General features: G+C 35.1%; 1 protein-coding gene and 1 pseudogene across 50 annotated transcripts in view; one reads left to right on the top strand and one right to left on the bottom strand.

Annotated features, from left to right (window-relative positions):
• The window catches only part of Zfp638 (zinc finger protein 638), a 122,327-nt gene that overhangs the window by 31,060 nt on the left and 69,483 nt on the right, over positions 1 to 21,784 (bottom strand). For 23 of the 50 annotated variants that reach the window (XR_015685555.1, XR_015685554.1, XR_015685556.1 and 20 more), the window contains 11 exon segments: positions 17,581 to 17,619; positions 15,903 to 16,210; positions 14,237 to 14,511; positions 12,596 to 12,742; positions 10,947 to 11,069; positions 5,137 to 5,192; positions 4,914 to 4,966; positions 3,664 to 3,714; positions 1,823 to 1,891; positions 955 to 1,038; positions 275 to 343 (listed from right to left, as the gene is read on the bottom strand). Coding sequence is in view for 41 of the 50 variants with exons in the window: in XM_087657438.1 (XP_087513564.1) it covers positions 275 to 343; positions 955 to 1,038; positions 1,823 to 1,891; positions 3,664 to 3,714; positions 4,914 to 4,966; positions 5,137 to 5,192; positions 10,947 to 11,069; positions 12,596 to 12,742; positions 14,237 to 14,511; positions 15,903 to 16,210; positions 17,581 to 17,619 (1,274 nt within the window). In the remaining 9 variants the exon portion in view is untranslated. 50 annotated transcript variants of the gene reach the window in all.
• Positions 20,396 to 20,544, top strand: LOC120102555 (U4 spliceosomal RNA; annotated as a pseudogene).

The following is a 21,784-nucleotide window of genomic DNA, read 5'->3' as shown; positions in this document are numbered from 1 at the left end:
TTCCTTTTCTTTCTATCCTTTTATCTCTCTTATGTAGTGTTAGGGGTCGAAAGGGTAAAAAAAGGGTGGAAAAACGGTGGAAAAAAAAAGAACCCACAAAGAAGCACTAGCTATAATACATCTTGGATATAGTGACAAGAGTATAAACTGAATCCTAATTTGACTTAAGATTTTACCCCAGTACTAGAAAAATATACACATGTATCTCTTTTCTTAAAAGTACTTTCTTTCAATTTTAAATATAAAGCACAAAATAAAATTTCTACTGGCCTACCTGAAGTAGTTTCCACAGCATTCTTTCCAGTGGCTTTGTCTTCTCTACTAGCCTTGACTTCAGAGTTTGCTGCATAAAACAGACTACTTTAATTTTCAAGAAAATAATACTATAATTAAACTAATGAATCTGAACTGGAATCTAAGCTAGTAATTTCATCACTTTAGATTCTCAAATGCTAATGAAACTTCTTTGAAAAACAAAATAATCCCTTTGAGGCTGTGTGGTTCTGTGTGTGCAAACATACATGTGCATATGTGTCATACATATCAGAGTCAGAGGACAACATCTCCACGGCTATCTCCATTGCTCTCAAACCTTAATTTTTTGAGATAGGGTCTTACTAACTGACCCTAGAAATAGATATTCAGCAAAGTTGGCTGGCTAATGAACTCCAGAATTTGCCTATGTTGTCTGTCCCCACCCCAACCCAGCACTGGGATTACAGGTGTGTGCTATGCCTGGCTTTTATGTGGGTTGCTGGGAGCCAAATACAGGTTTTCATGCTTGCATACTCAACAACATTTTAATAACTGAGATATCTCAAACAGGCCTTTAGGAATTTTAAAGAAAATTTCAAAATATATCTTGAATATAAAGCAAGAAAATCCAAAAAAACAAAAACAAAAAAAAAAACAAAAACAAAAACAAAAAACCACTGAGTGATAGCACATGGTTACCTGATACAGTCACGGGTTTATTGTAGTCTTTGTTTTTGATATTCCCAGACTTTTTAGCTTCTAGAGACTTCTTTCCAGATTTTGCTTTTAAAAGTAGAATTAAACCATTACTCTAAGATTAAAAGCCTACTCGTTTTGCATATTTCATCTTAATATATCAGAAATAAATAGCTCAAGCTTATCTGAAAAGCAATTTATTACATTTTTATGTTCAAATTTTTATAAGTAATATTAAAACCAAATTTAAGTTGAAACATTTTTTGTTGGTCTTAAATTAGTCCCAAGTTTAATTCTCATGTGAAATATAGAATTAAAAATATGTATTTTGAAATGTCTACAAAAGCTTCTTGATATTCAGTATTAGAAAAGATACTATTAATAGGACTATGTTAATGTCAATGTACAACATTTATGTTAAAAAGTGTTTTCTTTATCAGGGAAAGTAATCTGTTTTAAATTAACAAGCATCAAATTAACTGTTTAAGCTGTGGAAAGGAGTATGAAATAACAATTAGAACAAGAGCAAAAGAGGGAAGATTAAACCATTTAAAGGGGACAATGACAGAGAAACCTATGAACATATTACTGCTGATCCATATAGTCATATACTTGCATATATAGTATATAACCATAATATATACTGCTACAGAATATAGACTGGTACAGAAATGTATTTTTTGTTAAAGAACATAGTACCAAAAAATAAAAAATCCTATATTGTAAAATTTAAATACTGAAGACTGCTAAATTCTTCAATGTGTTATCAGATACTAGAAATTATTGAATAAATTCTAAACTTGCTTTCAATAATGTATTCATTAAATTCATAAAATAAATTTAATAAGCCTCTCTCCCTCAGTTGTCTTACCTGTTTTGATAGAAGCTTTACCTTTCGCAGCTACCGTAACCACAGATTTTACAGAACCCGCTGATTTCCCTAAATCACAAAAGCTATAGTCAAAACTGTTTTTATTTGATACAAAACTAGTATCAATCTCCAAAGAACCTCATTAAAAAACGACAAGAATGACAATATTTTATTCAAAACATAAAATGGTATCATAATTTGGAACCTCTAGCTATAATTTCTTTAAGAGAGAGATATTGGTTACTAGAAAGTAGGATAGTTAAATATATCTCCCTGAATGTATGAATAAGCTAAAAACTAAAATACAATGGGTGAGGACACAAAGCAATCTCATGTGTTCACTGGTTCCAAAAGCAACTATACAAAGGCTCTCAATGTATGATTCTCTGGGTCACAGTTCATGAAATGCATTTAAAAATACGTAAGGTCACATAAAGACTGTTCACATAAGCTCACTGTTTATTTTTTACTGTGCCTAATTTACAAATTAAACTTTATCATAGCCAGGTGTGGCACACCCCTTTAATCCCAACACTCAACAAGCCAGAGGCAGGCTGATCTCTTCAGTTTGAGACTAGCCCTGGGCTACTTAGGAGTTCCAAGCCATCCTGGGAAACATAGTAAGACCCTGTCTCAAAATCTTAATTACAAGTGTATATGTATATATAAGTATACATATATAAATATATGTACATATAAAATATATATTAGTTAATACTGAAGCATATATATATATATGGACTTTTTCAATATCAGACATTTACTGTATGTCTTAAAATATATGAATGTATCCCTGTCCATAATTGATAAATTATGCACCAATCCCTAAGAGTTCAGCACTTAACTAGTCAATTGTTAGCAATTTACAAGTTTGCTATTTTGGATAAACTGAACCTCAGTAAGCCAGTAGTTAAGAGATTTCTTTACGTATACATGTTATCATGGACAAATCACTTTACCACTTAGATGAGGATGCGAGAAACTTAAGGAAATAATGCCCAGCTAGCATTTATTCCCAGCAGTTAATGGAAGCTAGCAGTTTTAGTTCCCAACCTAATGACTCCCACAAACTTTAAATAAAATTGTTTGTTAAATAAATGAAATCTCAAAACGTTTCCTAAAACTTTATGATGACCTCAGAAGACCACCTTAGACTACATGAAAATTCCAAATCTGCCAGTTACAATGGCATTTCCCTTTTTAACACAAAGACAATTTAATATACTACTCTTTATCCTGAATATCTCTAATATAACCGATACTTAGCAAAAATAGGAAGGAAAGGAGAATAGTGGAATGCACCAGGGAAAGAAATTTTATTACTTAAAAACCCACTACAGTAAGCCAGGCATGGTGGTACACACCTGTAATTCTAGCACTCAGGAGGTTGAAGCAGGAGGATCAAGATTCAAGATCAACCTCGACTACATGGCAAGTTCAGGGCCCATTTGGGATACATGGGATGCGGTTTCAAACAACAAAAAAAGAACTATAGCTTATAAAAATTGTATGTGCATTATCCGGACAACTATATAATATAAAAATCAGTCATGAATGAAAGAGGAAGGAAAAAACTATGATATTCATTCCCTAAAATGCTTCTCCAGTTATCTTCGATAATATCAGAGTACTCTATATTAAATTTCATTCTGACAACTAAATGACTATAGTTCTCAAAGATTAATATATATTACTGAATATATACTTTATCTTGTGAAATACATGCCTATGTAGTTCTTCAGCAATTTAGTAACTAAAATCCTAATAAAAATAAACCATTAGGACACGCAGTATAGATCAGTAGAAGAGGCACCTGCCTAGAACACATAAAACCGACATACCTGCAGATTTGTTCACCTTGACTGTAGATGACTTTATTTGTCCAGATTTGGCTAAAATAATGAAAAAAAAAAAGTATTTCTATAGCACATTACAAATAACATTCAGATTTAGGTAAGAGCCGACCTTGGAGTAATTTTCAAAGAGCATTGTAGCCTCCATTCCCTTTTGTCCTGGGAGTTATTACTTTAAAAAATTCTTAGATGTAGACTTGACCAAGTCAAAATGCACACTTTTAGGTTTGGGGGTGTCTCAGTTAATGTACTTGCTCATGCAATATGAGGATTTGAGTTAGATTCCTAAAAAAAAAAATCATATAAAAACTCTGAGTATGGCACCCCACACTCATAATCCCAGCATTGGGGACTAAGTTAACTGGTGAGCTCAAGGTCAACAAGAGACACTGTCTCAAAGGAGGAGGACAGTACTTCTGAGAATAAAAGTTGTCAAGAGTACACAAACATCAATTTTTTCTTCCTTCTTTCATTTAGTAAAATTTATTAATATTGAACTTTCCATCAGAAAGATTGTACAAATAGTTTCATTAATATTAATTGATAGTTAAGTGGCCTCTATTTCCATCCTAGAAAAGTTTTATCAAGTCATCAGCCTGTCCTGGTAGGAAAAGATACCATCTTTTACTCTGAATGGAAGTCTACGATTCATTCACCTTTTCTTTAATTATGGAGAAGTATATAAATTTTCATGATTAAAAGTCTCCTGAAAGCCAAGTGTAGTAGCTCACAACTTTAATCTCTGCACAAGGGAAGCAGAGGCAAGAGGGTCTCTGTGAGCTTGAGGTCAACCTGGTCTACAAAGTGAGTTCTACGGTAGGCAAGGCTGTGTAGAAAGATCACTGTTTGGGACATCACTATTTAAGGCTCAGTAAGTATCTTCCTAACATTATTTTGCAAGAAGTTTTTAGTAAACTGACAAAATACATTCATTTGAGTGAGTTTTAAAAGCTACAGTCTGGGGAGTTGGCTTAGTGGATAGTGTTTGCCTTTACACACATAAGGACCGGAGTTCACATTCCAGGATCCATGTAAAGTTAAATGCAGTAGCATTCATCTGTAATCCCAACATGCCTAAGGCAAACTGGTAGAAAGAGACAGAAGAATCCTAAGACAGTTAAGGATCAGCTACTCTGAAACACACAAACAGTGAACAATAAGAGATCCTGACAAGTGGAAAGCAAGGACGGACATCTGAGGACGTCTACTGACCTCTACACACAAAGATTACAACTTACCAGAAGAAGCTGAAGTGACATTTTCAATGACTTTTGAAGCATCTGTCTCTTTTCTATTTAAAAGGAAAAAAAATTAGAAAACACAAAAAACTAGTTTTAAATTCTATAAATGTCTAAAACTGAAGTTTGTGAATATTTAAATTTAAATTATGTTTAAAGATACAGCCTTAAAAATTAAACGTGGACACATTAATTTTTCATATGAAAACATGAATTCACTTACTTTAAAGCAGATGCAGATTTCTTAAGATCTAAAGGTTTCTTCTTCATTTCTTTGTTCTAAGAAAATATATTTACAAAAAAAATTAGCTTTCTCCAATTAGAAGGCAGTTTAGACAATATAGAAAAATGCAAAGTTCAACAATGAAAACATACAAAATCTTCCTCTTCTGGAGTATAAATGCCTATTACCCTTTCCTGTTTATATTTCCTTTGTGAACACAATGTTTTAGTCACTACAAGAGCTTCAGATGGGCCTCTGATTTTGTCCTCCCTTTCCATATGCCCATATTTTTCAACAGCATAAAATGAGATTGAACTTGCCACTGTACTCTTAGAACTTTTCATCAGACCCAAGGAAATATCAGTACAGTAGTTCCACCTATATGTGTGATGTGCCCTCAAAGAGCTCTAATAGATCAAACTAGGCACAGGATGAAACCAGAAGTATATGGTTTTTCCCTACACATATATATCTATAATAGCTGAATGTTTAAATTAGGTACAATAAAACATTAATGATAGTAAAAGAACATAATAAACCGTGATTATAGTTACATGGTTTGGTCTCTCAAAACATCATACCACCCTTTTCACTTCAGAGAAGTATCTCAGGCTGGAGAAATGGCTCGGTGGTTAAAGAACAATGACTGCTCTTCCAAAGGACCTGAGTTCAATTCCCAGAAACCACGTGGTGGCTCACAACCATCTACAATGAGATCTGATGCCCTCTTCTGGTGTGTCTGAACACAGTGACGGTGTACTCACATACATGGAATGAATAAATAAATCAATCTTTAAAAAAAAAAAAAAGTGGGTTGGGGATTTAGCTCAGTGGTAGAGCGCTTGCCTAGCAAGCGCAAGGCCCTGGGTTCGGTCCCCAGATCCGAAAAAAAAAAAAAAAGTATCTCATGGTTTCTTTGGCGCATATATATATATATATATATATATATATATACACACACACACATACACACACATACACACACACACACACACACACACACACACACACACACACACACACACACACACACACTGACCATCAACATACACCCTAAGAACAAGGTTGAGCAAAGTAAGAATTACTTGAATAAAAGCAAAATGGGATTTTGGAAGGGTGGTGCATGCCTTTAATCCCAGCACTCACAGGAGGCAGGGGACAGGAGGCAGGAAGCAGAGGTGGGCTGATTTCTGTGAACTGAAGGCCAGACTGGTCTACACTGAAGTTTATGAGACTTATGTTTTAGTCTCATTATGTTTAACACGATGAAATCCTATCTGTAAAGGTACAAGACGGTGTCATACAAGCTTCCAAAGGAGAGAAGCAACCAACAGTTAGTTCTACTGAGGTATGATGCCCATGAACCACAATAATAATAACCACAACAGCCTGGCACAATAACCCTAAGAGTGCAGTAGTGCATGCATTTCTATGCAGTAACTAACAGTTCTCCAACTGGACATAGACGCATTCCACAAGAGAGAAACCATGCCTAATGCCGAGTACTGGAAACCTAACCAACTACTCTGAGTTAGTGACGGTCACTGATCTTCAACAGCATAATCCCTAACAACAATCTAAACATCTGCCCTTCTACCCTCAATCCCTCATCAAGGAAACTTCATTTTGCAGCAAGACCATTACAGAAAACCACAACCAATCAAAATGTAGAATCGTGAAGCTAAATCCCAATGGGGAAATCTATAAACATTCCCCAAGCTAAGGACTGGAGAACATATCAGAAGAGGAAGTGGAAGGAAAAATTGTAAGAGTTAGAAGAACAGGGAGCTTGCTGTGAGATTATGTTGTCTAGTAAGGTCAGAAGCTATACTCAGAAAGTTTCACCAGCATTACACTAATAGACATGCTCAAGTGGAGGCTTGGGAGGAGTGCTCACAAGATCACATCCTTACACAAGAAACTATAGGCAACTAAGGAATGCTGAGAGTGGAAGAAATAGTCTTCTCTGGGAAGAGTACACCAACTGGTTATCCAATACCAATACCTGAAACACAGATGAGTAACATTGGCTGGTTTTGTGTGTCAATTTGACACAAAAGAGCCTCCCTTGAGGAAATGCCTCCATGAGATCCCGCTTTAAGGCATTTTCTAAATTAGTGATCAAGGGTGGGAGGGCCCACTGTGGGTGGTGCCATCCCTGGGTTGGTAGTCCTGGGTTCTATGAGAAAGCAAGCTGAGCAAGCCAGGGGAAGCAACCTAGTAAGCAGCACTCCTCCATAGCTTTTGCATCAGCTCCTGCCTACAGGTTCCTACCCTGTGTGAGTTCCTGTCCTAACTTCCTTTGGTGATGAACCCTACTATGGAAGTGTAAACCCTTTCCTCCCCAACTTGCTTCTGAGTCATGATGTTCTGTGCAGGAATACAAACAATGACTAAGACAAACATTATACAGACTGAGCAGGGTATATGTAGGGATATATATGTATATACATATATGGATATACCTGCAGTGAAAGAAAAAAGTAGACATGAATTGGAGACAGCAAGGGGTTTGAAGGGAAGAAAGAAATTATGTAACTATATTGTAATCTAAAAAAATGAAAACAAGAGTTTTCAACAGTCAATAGAAACCAGAGACCATTACTGAGTAACTGAAGGGCAGGCAGTATACACATCACGCATATACTAGACAGTTAGCAGGATAAAGCCAGAGAGTTGTGGATTTCTTCACGCTATTCAATCGGAAACATATGGAATATCTATTTCAGAATTTTCCATTTAATACTTTTATACAAAAGCAGACCCAGTGAAACTACAGAAAATTATATTCAAAATAAAAGAGTACAAATAATGAACTCTTAAGAGTTTATATTATATAAATCACTAATTTGGGTAAACAAGATGGACTAGTAGGTGAAGGTACTTGCTGAACAAATCCGACTAATTTGATGTTCAGATTCTAGGGAGAAAAAAAGAGAACCAATTCCTAAGAACTGTTCGATGCCCTCCATATGTACACTACAGTACGCATGTGCCTGTATCTGTATGTTTTTCAGACACACAAAACGATAAGTAAAATTTAAATTTACAAAATAAAATTTGGGGTTCAGTGGTCACTGGCTGCTCTTCTAGAAGATGTAAGTTTGATGCCCAGCACCCACATGGCAGTTCACAACTGTTTGTAACTCCAGTTGCAGAAGATCTGATAGCCTCCTGTGACTTCCAAGTGCAGCAGGTATGGACACGGTGCACATACATACAAAGAGCAACCAATAAAATAAAAAGTAATACACACACAATTGTTAAAGAGCACAAAATGTAAATAAATAGAATGACAAATTGTATTTCTGAATAGATGTAATGTAAAATCATCAATATAAGCAAGTCAAATCTCAGTATTTACTAGAGACTCTAAATGAATGATAAAATTAGTTCCCGATTAAATGAAAATGGGACACTATGAAAGACTCACTGGCTAAGAGAACTAACTCACTGCCAACCCTGAAGCCTAAGTTTGAACCTCAGAATCCACAAAATAAGAAAGGACTGAACCCCACAAGTTGTTTTTTATCTTCAGGCATGTGCTGTTTACACATACAAACGCACTCAAACAGACTTATTAACATCAATTTAAATAGAAAACAAAGAAAAAGAACTCTACCAGAAAAACAAGGAATTAGAACAGTTGAAAACTATATAGTAATACCATTCAATAACTCTATTTATGCAAAAGAATAATTTCAAACAGATCTATGCATGTAGAGTGGTTTGTACACAGGCAGCTTTCAAACTGTTGAGAAAGGAGAGATTTTGGGTTTAGGTCCCTACCTGTTTTGGAAATAATACTGACCCCAACCAGATTATACATTTTATAATATATTTATTATATATTATAACATAAATGTTAAACATATAAATCATATATGTATAATTTTTTAACAGCAAGAAAACAGACTATATTTGTGGCCCTGAACTAGAGATGATCTTATAAAACATGACAAATGAGAAAAGCAAAATCCACATTAGAAAATATAAATGCATTCAAGCATATGGAAATGAAAAATATTCTTTACATTTATCTTATTTATTTATTGTGCACCTTCTGTATTTATGAGTGTTATATAATAGAAGTGTGGTATTCACAGAACAAGCTCCACGGGCTGGTCGCTGCTCTCCTTTTACCATGTGGTTAGGTCATCAGAGTCAGTGGCAAGTGCCTTACTTCACTGAGCCATCAATCATACTGGCTCATTTCTAGTATATGGGAATTTAAAATATTTTATAGATATATATTCATATATATTTTTATATTGCTTAGATATATATATGAAGCAACATACCAAAGACAATGCTTTCTACATTGTCAGAATTCCAAGATTACAGAATACTAAGTTAGTATGAAGGATAGAACAACACCTATAAATGCATTCGTATGAAGATAAAAATACCATAGAAAGCTGCATGTGATAGTTCATGCCTATATTACAGCAGGGAAGCTGAAGCAGGGATAGGAATTTGAGGTCAGTCTGGCCTATATAGTGACTCCCTTCAAATCAACAAAAATACCAATAGAAAGTGGAAAAGATAGAGACAACTCAACAAAGGAGGTTTAACATAGATAACTAATAATTATTTTTAAAATAATACAGCATATTTCCACTGGATTTTTAAATTGAAGAAATTCATAAATACAAAAGGGTGGCCAGTAAAAGTCATGAGGAGTTAACTAAAGTCTTGCTTTTGGAAAGAAAAAAAAAAAAGGAATAATTCAAGTATCTATAAGGAACTGTCAAGATAAACATAATCACAACATAAAAGTCACAAAAAAATGAGAAAAGACTCAATCACTTTTAAGATTAAATTAATACTGATTAAGGAATTATGTATTAATGAATCTCTAAAGAAGGCATTCTATAGCAAATAAAAAGGTAAACTGTCAAACATATATAACCAAAGCAAAACTTACTGGAAATTTCTTTCTTTCTTTCTTTTTTTAAAGACTTTTATTTATTTTACGTATGTGAGTACACTGTAGAGTAAGTACACTGTAGCTGTCTTCAGACACACCAGAAGAAGGTTTTGGATACATTACAAATAGTTGTGAGCCACCATGTGGTTGCTGGGAATTTAACTCAGGACCTCTGGAAGAACAGTCGGAGCTCTTAACCACTGAGCCATCTCTCTAGCCCCCTGAAAATTTCTAAATAATTCTATAGATATTATCTATGGACATTACAACATAGGAAATGGTCTAGAAAAACTAAACTCAAATATTGGTATGTCTGGGGCTGGGGATTTAGCTCAGTGGTAGAGAGCGCTTACCTAGGAAGCGCAAGGCCCTGGGTTCGGTCCCCAGCTCCGGGGGGGGGGGGGGGGATATTGGTATGTTTAAAAAAACAAAAGGCTTCATTGAACATGTGGATATAAGTTCAAAACCTGTAAGCATAATTATGGTTTCATAAACAAAGGATGGGCAGAAGAGAAAGTTTAAGAACTGGAGCAAAGTAGTTATGGGGACTTCTACGGTGCCGTCAATATTCTACTTGGCAACCCAGGTGGCCGTTTCAGCGTCTGTTACCCTGGTACTTACTAGCCTTGTCTGCTGTTCATCACTTAACATTATACTAGTTGTGGTGGTACATAAGTAGACAAATAAAAAAGGTTTTAATTCTTTGGACTAAGATTTATGTACTTTTTTTTTCCTTTTCTTTTTTTCGGATCTGGGGACCGAACCCAGGGCCTCAAGCGCTCTATCGCTGAGCTAAATCCCCAACCCCTTATGTACTTTTCTACATGTATCCCATACATTTAAAAAGTTAAAGTAACAGAAACATCTAAATTCAATTTACCTGTGGCTTTTTCTTTCCTGGAACACATACTTTCACACTTTTCCCTTTTATCACAAGAGGCATTGTTTCAATGTACTTCATGATTGAAGTAACTGCTTTTTTAAACTCCATCTCCAAGTAAGCCTAAAATAAAATTTGTGTGTGAATGAAAAATCTGTTTTAAAAGCATTGATTTTATTTATATTCATTCTTTTTATGAGAGTCTCATCCAGGCTGGCCTTGCTTTGCTATGTAGTCAATGCTGTCCTTCAAATTTTGACCCTCCTGTCGCTACCATCCATGTGCCACCTCACTAGGCTTACAGTTTGGCATTTTAAAATAGACTTAATGCTCTCTGTGGAACATAAGAACTGGTGCTTTTGTCATTTTGTTTTGCTAACATAATATGATCTTAAGGATGTTTCTCATACAATATATAATTTAAATAAGTTCTACGTCATTACCAAGATAAGAGTCCATAGCAGGCTCCTGGGACAGGAAGAAATGGGAAGGCATGGCTAATTTGGAGGAGAGCCAAGATCTAGTCTAGTTTACTTTGAGTCTGGTTTTTTGTTTTGTTTTGTTTTGTTTATAAGCAAGTTTTAAAAAAATACATATTATTTCACTAAGGTTTGGAACTACCAAACAAATGTTACTTATTTCTACTGAACGTTCATCCATATTAAGCAAATAATATTTTTAAGTGATAAGAAATGAGGAAAGGAGCTAGAGAGATGGTTTAGTAGTTAAAAGCATTGGGTACTTTTCCAGAACTCTTATGGTCGCTGCAGCACCAGGCAGGTATGTGGTCTACAGACTACATGTAGATAATACACCCATATACATAAACTTAAAAAATGTGGAATAAATTACAGACTTTTAGTTTCAATAAAACCCTGTAGGATATATTCTGGGTTGGTCAGTTTTATCTACTGAAACTATAGACTTGGTTTTGATCTACAGATATCACATCTAAGACGATCACCATAATCTTTTCTTACCCACTCCCTTCCCTGAATCCTTCATCTGCTGAGCAAGCCTCTCTTTTATATTGTATTTCATTTCTTTTCTGGTTTGTGACCCACTGTAGCCTGATATGTATGCATAATTTGTATTTTTGAGCTGAGGACCATATCCAGAGCCTAGCAAGCATTCTATCATGAGATAAATGCCAACCTCAAAATATTTATTTAAAGCCTCTTGCTTTAAGGCAACTATCATGTCTTCACTTTGCCTTAACTCACACTAGTCTATTATCCTTAGTCTAGGGTTAGTCCCTAATTCTCAAACTCTATCATGAATATAACATGCACATAAACAATACAAACTGTACAAAAAAAGATTTATTTTCTAACTTTCACCTTTATTTTTAGAATTTTTAGAAGCATAGCAATGCTTCCTTATTTATATATCCATACCTACTTCTACAGCACAAAGGCAAAATAACTGTGATCCTATGACCAGCCTACGAAACCTTAAGTATTTATCATCTGGCACTTTATTATGTAAATAAGTCAATTCCCTGGAACCTTGTTCATTCCTGGGTACTCTTCCTGTCAATACAAATACTATGAATAGTTAATTATGACACACAGATAGCACAAAGCAGCTAGGATATCAACAATAGCAACAAGTCTGCATGAATTTTCACAACTGACTAAATGACTCACCTCATTTCTACAAGGAACAAGGAGGACATCACTAATTTTCCCAAATGGCTGAAATGCTTTTCTAATATCTTCTTCAGTAAAGCCATCCTCTGGAAGTTCAGACACAAGAAGAATTGAGTTGGAACTCAAAGACTGATCTTTCCGTGGCTGATTTTGGAATGAAAGAAAATTAAAAAGAAAGCACATAAGCCATAAGGTACAGTAGTCATAACTTCACATATAATTTCTACTATTCAATTTAATACTTTTATGGATCTCTTTTGGATAGTACATTTCTGTTCACTCTCCATTCCAGTAATTCAAGGGATGGTAACAGAACATGTAAGAACTCATACAGGCCAGGTAAACACTGCTAATGCATTGTAACAAGACACTGTCTTTAAAAAGAATTGCAGGGCAAGCTGCTTGTCAGCACTGCCCCAAGACTAGGCCAGTGTGGCAGAGCAGACAGCTATGAGTTCAGAAAGGTACGTCATCATCTGTAACTCATATAATAAAGGTGTTGACTGTTCCATTTTCATTTCAAAAACAAACAACAGGGTTGGGGATTTAGCTCAGTGGTAGAGCGCTTGCCTAGCAAGCGCAAGGCCCTGGGTTCAGTCCCCAGCTCCGAAAAAAAAAAAAAAAATTAACAAAAGAAACCAGGCATAGTGACACATGCCTTTAATTTCAGCATCCAGGAGGCAGAGGCAGGTAGACTTCTTGTGAGTTCCAGGACAGCCTAATCTACATAGTGAGTTTCAGGACAGTCAGAGATATGTAATAAAGAGACTGCGTTTCAAAACAAACAATAGAAAGGAATCTGGTTATACATAATACCAAGTTTACCAAAAGTTTTTGAAAATCCTATCAACAAAAGTCCTGAAACAAAATCTTGTAAGATTAATTAAAATTTTTCCCTATATTCAATAGTCCTAATAATCTTCAAACTTTTATAATTATATATTGTTTTAAGGTTAACCAAAATTTAACCTTTTGGAACACAGAATATAATTGTCGAAAGTCTTCAGTGTATTTAGACAATATCAAAAGTACATATTATAAAATATTAGGCCTACCAGAATTATACAAATGACACTTTAGATGTTATTTAACAGTAATTCAACAAAATATGAGTATGCCAGTATAGTAACAAGTAGGTTATAATCAAAATACACCAGTAAATCAGCACTGAAAAACAAACACTACTACACCGAAAGCAGACAGAAAATCATCAATTCTTAACTTCAAGCTGATAAAAATTAAGGTTCATTAATACTGGTTGTGCTAAATTCTCCAGCCACACAGCTCCTGAAGCTAACCAAACTCTTCATAAATATATCACAGCATAAGCTTTTGTTCTGAGATCATGTCTGTTAAGAAGCTTTAGCCTGCCTAACTACACTACAAGAATATGCACTACCCTGACTAAAACGTTTTTGGGCACATCAAACACTAACCATCTGGGATTCCTAAGCTACAAGAGTGAGTTATTGGGCTTTTATTACTCATAAGGAAAAAACCTGTCTCACATCCAAGCAATTTAATAAATATTGATTTCAAATTATAAGAACTGTGACCCCAAAGATCCAATTTCTTTTTCTATTTGTCATAGTAACAGATGCAGGTACACTTGAACTAATCCACAAAAGAATTACTAACCTTTCGCTGGACCAAGGCACCTTTACCAGACACCTGTTTACCTTCAGGTAAAGTGTCATCTTCAAGATTCTTAGACTTGTGTGCAGAATGTCCTCCTAAATGTGAGTCACTCTTTACAGAGCTTATAGATTTTGCGGATGGTTTCGTTCCACTCGTAAGTTTAGGCTTTTGTGCTGGTGAGAGCCCTTTATCAACTGCTTCAATATGTTTCTGTTTAGTAACTTCTGTCCCATGTATAGATCGTTGTCCTCCATCTTCTAATGCCTTTTTTCTATCTGGTTAGAAAAAAATACATATATTCATACATACAAATTAAAATGAACTAAACGGCATGTAGCCTTTTTATGACAACACAGCATTGCTATCTACTGGGATTTTTGGAGAGAAGGGTCATTTTATCCCAAGAGAATACTTGTTATTTATTCAAGCATTTATTAAGCACATATTTATTTAATGATAAATTATTTTATAAGACTATGCTCATAAAACCATACGCTCTAGAAAAATTAAAAAAATAAAACTTAAAAGACCATTTCAAAACACTGTGAGTAACATGAGTAAGATTAGAGATCAATACTGGTTGTGCTCAGTATGCAGCTCACTCACTGTATGTAAGCATGCACACGGGCACGCACGAACACGCAGTTCTCAGTCTACAGCCTCTCATCTTCAATCTTTATATGCAGTGGCTCCTTTGTTCAGTGATCATTCCTATGTCAACAGTCCTCAAAATTTTGGCTATAGGGTCTCTTAATAATCAAGATCCTAGAGCTTATTTATTTTATTTAACACATCAGAAGTTAAAATAGAATTTTAAAACTGCTAATTTAATAATACTTCCATATTAATACTTTTATGAAAATTAACTACTAGCAATAGCATGAGATGATTAATACCATTCCACATTTTCTTAAGCATATTAGCACTGAGCTTGAAAGTTAACTTTTTTTTAAGCTCTGCTCTGTATCTAATTCACTATGTGTGTGCTATATGCATACTTTTAGCTCAAAGTATAAAGAAAATCAATCCGAACACAGATTTGTTTTTGGAAAAGGGAAAAAAGCTTACACAACTCTGAAAAGACCTATAGACCCCTATTAGGAACTTAGGGTCTTGGACAATCCCGATATTAGTCAGCTTACACATTTTAGTTATTCCCATTTCCATTCAATTTCTTTAAATATACTGAATACAGTTAAAGACATGTGTAAAGCACAACCTTAACATCAACAATGGTTTCCTTCATTATAGGCCATGTATATATGTATGCATGCATGCATGTATGCATGTACATATTTTGGTATATGAGTGACTTTTAGAAGTCACTATATAATCATTAAATAATTAGGAGATAATTGTTCAAAGTATGAAGTTAGCCTCAAATTTATTTTATGTAGTTGAAAATAACCTTGAACTCTCAATCCTCTACCTCAGCCTTCCAATTTGCTGGAATTACAGGTGTATACCATCCAGCTTATCTTCAGTCCTTGTTTTTTAAAATGGATGCTGATGAATTAAACTTTCCATATATCTAGCCAAAGTTACAAGAATAACAGACTCTCAAGTGTGATTCCAATTTTATATAGCAACTTTAAAATTTAATAAAAATACAATAGCTCATTTCCAAAACTCAAACAAAATGACGGCATTAGGATTTTCAGTGTACCTGATCTCACTGATCTTCTTGATGTCCTTTCTGGACTAACTGACCGATAGGACTTCGGACTTCTTCTAATGAGATTTCGACTACGATATGGAGAACGGGACCTGGATCTGGATCTAGATCTGGATCTATATTTAGAAATGAAACGGTGGCAAATTCTTGGACTTCGACTCCTTGGTCTATAGATATAACGAATGGGACTTCGAGATCGACGGACTCTGTGACCTGAGCTTGATCTCCTAGAATGTCTGGGACTGGGGGAATGAGAACGTCTTCTTGGCGTTTCATTTTCTTTCCTATTGCTCTCATTTCTACAGAGTAGAAAACAGAAACAAGACTCAGCAATTTAATGTTGATTTAAACTGTATTAAATGACACGTAATTTTTTAAACAAACACTTATTTTTATTTATGAATGTGTATACTGTTGTAAGCGTGTACAAGCCTGAGTACGTGCCCAGGTTCCCATGGAGTTATCAGATTCTTTAGAGCTGGAATTATATATTGTTGTAAGCCACCCCATATAGATGCTAGGAGCTGAATTCATGTCCCCTATAAGAGCAGTAAGTACTCTGAACCTTTGGGCAATCTTTCCAGACCTTTCATTGTGTTTGTTTTTGTTTTAGAGAAAAGCTCTCACTATGTAGCCCAGGCTAACTCTGAACTTGTGACAATCCTCAATCTGAGTCTCCTAAATGCTGGGATTACAGGTGTTAGACACCATGCCTGGCTCAATAGTAGTTTATTTAAAACAATCTACTGGGCTGACAAAACAGCTGGGTGTGTGGAGTTGCTTGCACAACCTAATAACCTGAGTTTGATCACCAGACCCATTAAGTTTACAAGAGAAAACCAACTCTAGAATGTTGTCCTCTGACATCCACAAGCAACATGGCACATGGGCATGTATATACACATGCATACATGAACAAACAAACACACACAGAGAGAATGAATGAATGAATGAATGAATGAAATGTAACCACTCTTATGAGCACAGAAAAAAGCAATCCAAACAGATGAATAACCTTCAGTTTGCTTAGAACCTTTTCCTTTCTAATTTACATTAGAGTATTTTAATCTTCTTAGATTTTTCTCTGTATCAGTTATTTTCTAACTATTTTAAGTTATGTAAAGAAATTAGGAATTATTTATATAAACGGTTTTTTAATAAATTCTCAAGAGTCTATGACATCCAAACATATTTCACTGACTTCTGAACATATCTATATAGACCCTAAAGGAACTCAGAACTAAATAAGACAACTATGAGCTTTCAAGGTATAATTAAGTTCCCACAAACAAAAAATGGTAATAGGATCAGAACAAAATATTAAGACTAAAGAAAGTGAAACCCATAGAAGAAAACGCATTTAAGCTGGAATAAAAATATCTATCAACTTTTGGATTTTCCAACTGTTTAAAAATAAATACAATAGCAGAGTGTTGTGGTGTTATGTCTTTAATCCCAGCATTTGAGATGCAGAAGTAGATGGATCTCTCTGAGTTCAAGACCAGCCTGTTCTATATACAGAGTTCCAAGCTAGCCAGACTCTATCTACAACAAAATACAAAACCAAACATGATAAAAATAGTACAATTTCAAAAATTTTTTTAAAATTTCCTGTTTACTTTTAAATGGAAATAAAGTTGTAATAATTAATATTGTTAAAAAATATTACCTTCTAGATGGGAGGATCTCAGGATTCCAATCAGGGTATCTATTTGAAAAATAAACACCATTAACAACAGTTCAAAAAACAAAAAACTTCAATTCATCTTTAACTGAAATGTGTTAAAACTGTTCAATCTTAAATTTGTATGGTGATGTAAGAACTTGTAATATAAATATTTCTTGAGGATAACATTTTATATATAATCCACTATATAATAAAGGTATATATGCTAGTAGATACATCAGAGAACCATTCGTTAAGACCTCAATTTTTTAAAAGTCAAATAAATAGGATAAACAAAAGTGTTTCATGGTACAAAATGTAAGTCTAGGTAGTGGTAAACAGAAAGTAGAGAAAATAAATGATAGGCATGGCGGTGCATACCTGGTTTCCCAGGACATGGAAGGTAGAAACAAAAGAATTGAGGGTCTTCGCCTACATCAGCCTTTCTCAACCTGTGGGTCGAGACCCCTTTGGGAGGTCAAATAACCCTTTTACAGGAGTCATATCAGATATTTACATTACAATTCAGAACAGTAGCAAAATTATAGATATCAAATATCAACAAAAATAATTTTATGGTTGCGGTCACCACACTATGAGGAACTATTAAAAAGGAGCAACATGGGGTTGGGGATTTAGCTCAGTGGTAGAGCGCTTGCCTAGCAAGCGCAAGGCCCTGGGTTCGGTCCCCAGCTCCGAAAAAAAGAAAAGGAAAAAAAAAAAGAAAAAGAAAAAAAAAAAAAAACTAGCAACATTAGGAAGGTTGAGAACCACTGGTCTACATGGTTCAGAGACCAGCTGAACTATGGATCATGTGAGATATGGGCTGAAAAGATAGCTTAGTCTATAAAGGACTTGCTATACAAAACAGAAGACCAGAGTTTGAGCTCCAAACTCATGTAAAAAGCTTGGCACTAAAACTGTGTGTTTGTAATCTCAATGCAGTAGAAGTAGAGACATGCCATTAACTTGGGCTCATGAGTCAGCCAGCCTAACATAATGATGAACACCAGGCAGGTCTCAGTGAAAGATCCTATCTCAAGAAAGTAGGTGGAAGATCAAAACATCCAACACTGACCTATGGCCAATAGAAGCCCCACCACCACCACCATCACCACACACTCAAACAGAAAGTGGGGAGCAGGGAGAGAGAGAAAAGGACAAAGAAAAAAAGTATCTCACCCACTTTATAAAACAGTATATAGAGGAAGGCTGAAAAGAAGGCTTAGCAAGGTTAAAAGGGTATTCGCTTGAAGAGGAGCACTCATATCTAGTTTGAGGAGGAACTTATATTTCTGGCATCATAGGCACCTACATTCATATGCACATACCCATAAACTGACACAATATTCATGGACATAAGTTAAAAACAAATCACTAGGGGACATTACCATTTTCATACTTTCTATCGAAACACACAGAACACAGTATTATATCAAACTCTAAGTTATATCCAGCAGCACTTGGAAAAATATATCAAAGAAAGAGGAATTGAAAGAAAATATGGCATTTTAAAGAAGCCCTTTAAAAACTTGATCTGGGCATTAGAGAGGCAAAGGCAGACATTACCTCTATAGGTTCAAAACCATCTAATTTACATAAATACGTTCCAGACCAACCAGGGTTACATAGAGATAACCTGTCTGAAATGAAAGAAAGGATAGCACAAAGGGAAGGGAGGGGAGGGGAGGAGGGAATATATTAGCAGGCCTGGATTTGGTTAAAGCTCACATGGTAGAACAAAGAACCTGGAGGCAAACCCCATATGCTCCCACTCCAGGCACTGGTTGCTGTAGCACAGAAATAACAGACAATAAAAAGGAGACAACCTAGAAAGTTTCATTTAAAACAGTGATTTTCAATCTTCCTCATGCTGCAATCCTTTAATACAATTCCTCATGTTGTGGTAACCCAACCATAAAATTTTTATTGTCACTTCATAACTGCAATTTTGCTACTGTTATGAGTTTATGTAAATATCTGTGTTTTGCAATGTTTTAAGCATACAGGTTGAAAACCACTACCTTAGAAGAAGTAAATTAGGAAGGGCCCTGGAATCAGGTTATAAGCTTACATAAAAAAAAACTAAGTGGCAGATGATCAACAAATTATCTTTCAAAAAAGTAAATCAAGCCAAAACCCTTGGAAAAGGTAAAGCAGTTTCCTGTTGCTGTTTTTGTATTCTTCAGATGTTGTTAAAAAGCTAACGCAACAACACTCTGAATTTCCTTTTCCCTTACCTGCCCACCATTCAAAAAAATGAAATAAGTTGCGTATCTGCTTTCCCACATCCCTAGAAAGAAATCAGCAATAGGTCTAACCCTCACCCGTCAAACCAACTAGTAGAAAATGACCAACAAGAAGCCAGGCATATGCATCATCTATGAATATTTGTGACAGAACATTCAATCTGAACTTATTAAGGAACAACACAAAAGTAGAGAATGAATATGAGACAGTCTACACATTTTTATAAAAAGGGTCAACATTGTGAAAGCACCCGTGAAGGAAACAAGAGGGAGGGAAGTCTTTCCAGACGAAGAAATTGCAATACATGAGTTTTGGCAGAATCCTGAATGTGGGATACAGATGGGTACTCTCAGTAACACTTGTAAAGGCTCTGAGTCAGGTTTGTATATTAGAAGATTGTGGAATTAGTGTTTATGTTCTTAATGTGGTGTGTTGTGACTGAAAAACTTCCTTATTCTTAGAAGACAAATGTTAAATTTGAATAAATGAACTAACTAAATGTTAACAAGTACATTCCATACCAACTTCTCTGTGACTTGAAATTTTTTCATATTAAAATACTAAAGAGAGCTTTGCACAGTGGCAGTATCGTAGCCAATGAGGTTTATCTGAGGCGCGATTATTGCTAAAATACTAAAGAGAAAAAAAAAGAACAAAGGGCCATGAGCTACATGAACTAATTGTATTAAATATTTGGTGTAGGGAAACTGTCTCCCTGTGTCTCCGTTTCCTCATTTGGATGAAATTAGCAATAATATATCGTGGATGATAATAAGATTAAATCAAGCATATATTATAAAGTATTCAGTATATCTGTGTTTAATAATAAAATTATGGCACAATGTCTTTTTGCCCCTCAGGCTAACCAGCTACTCCTTGTTCTATATATAATCCAGAAAAAGAAAACATAAGCCTTAAGGACTAAAGACACTGAGTATGTATCCATGTAGACTACATATAGTATATACACATAATGGAACTCAATGCACCTTAGGAGAACAAAGAATGAAGATGACAATTTATTTAAGTAGGTAAATATGTTGCAGCTGAGGAGAAGCCATGAGAAAAAGAAGAGAAATTCCTCCCATCACATAATAGTTAAAACACCAAATGCACAAAACAAAGAAAGAATATTAAAAGCAGTAAGGGAAAAGGGTCAAGTAACATATAAAGACAGACCTAACAGAATTACACCAGACTTCTCAACAGAGACTATGAAATCCAGAAGATCCTGGGCAGATGTCATACAGACCCTAAGAGAACACAAATGCCAGCCCAGGCTACTATATCCAGCAAAACTCTCAATTAACATAGATGGAGAAACCAAGATATTCCATGACAAAACCAAAATTACACAGTATCTTTCCACAAATCCAGCCCTACAAAGGATAATAAATGAAAAACTCCAACACAAGGAGGGAAACTACACCCTAGAAAAAGCAAGAAAGTAATCTCCTTACAACAAAATCAAAAGAAGAGAGCAATACAAACATAATTCCACCTCTAACAACGAAAATAACAGAAAACAACAATCACTATTCCTTAATATCTCTTAACATCGACGGACTCAATTCCTCAATATAAAAAGACATAGACTAACAGACTGGATACGGAAAGAGAACCCAGCATTTTGCTGGATACAGGAAACACACCTCAGGGACAAAGACAGACACTACCTCAGAGTAAAAGGCTGGAGAACAATTTTCCAAGCAAATGGTCCCAAGAAACAAGCTGGAGTAGCCATTCTAATATCAAACAAAATTGACTTTCAATCAAAAGTTATCAAAAAAAGATAAGGAAGGGCACTTCATATTCATCAAAGGAAAAATCCACCAAGATGAACTGAGAACAGGAAACTCCTGATGGGGTAGTTAGAGAAAGAACTGAAGGAGCTGAAGGGGCCTGCAACCCTATAAAAACAACAATACCAACCAGGGACTAAACCACTACACAAAGA

The sequence above is a fragment of the Rattus norvegicus genome, chromosome 4, assembly GCF_021556685.1.
Source record: "Rattus norvegicus strain SHRSP/BbbUtx chromosome 4, alternate assembly SHRSP_T2T, whole genome shotgun sequence".
In the NCBI taxonomy this organism is placed as follows: Eukaryota; Metazoa; Chordata; class Mammalia; order Rodentia; family Muridae; genus Rattus; species Rattus norvegicus.
This window is presented reverse-complemented; position numbering and strand designations above follow the sequence as displayed.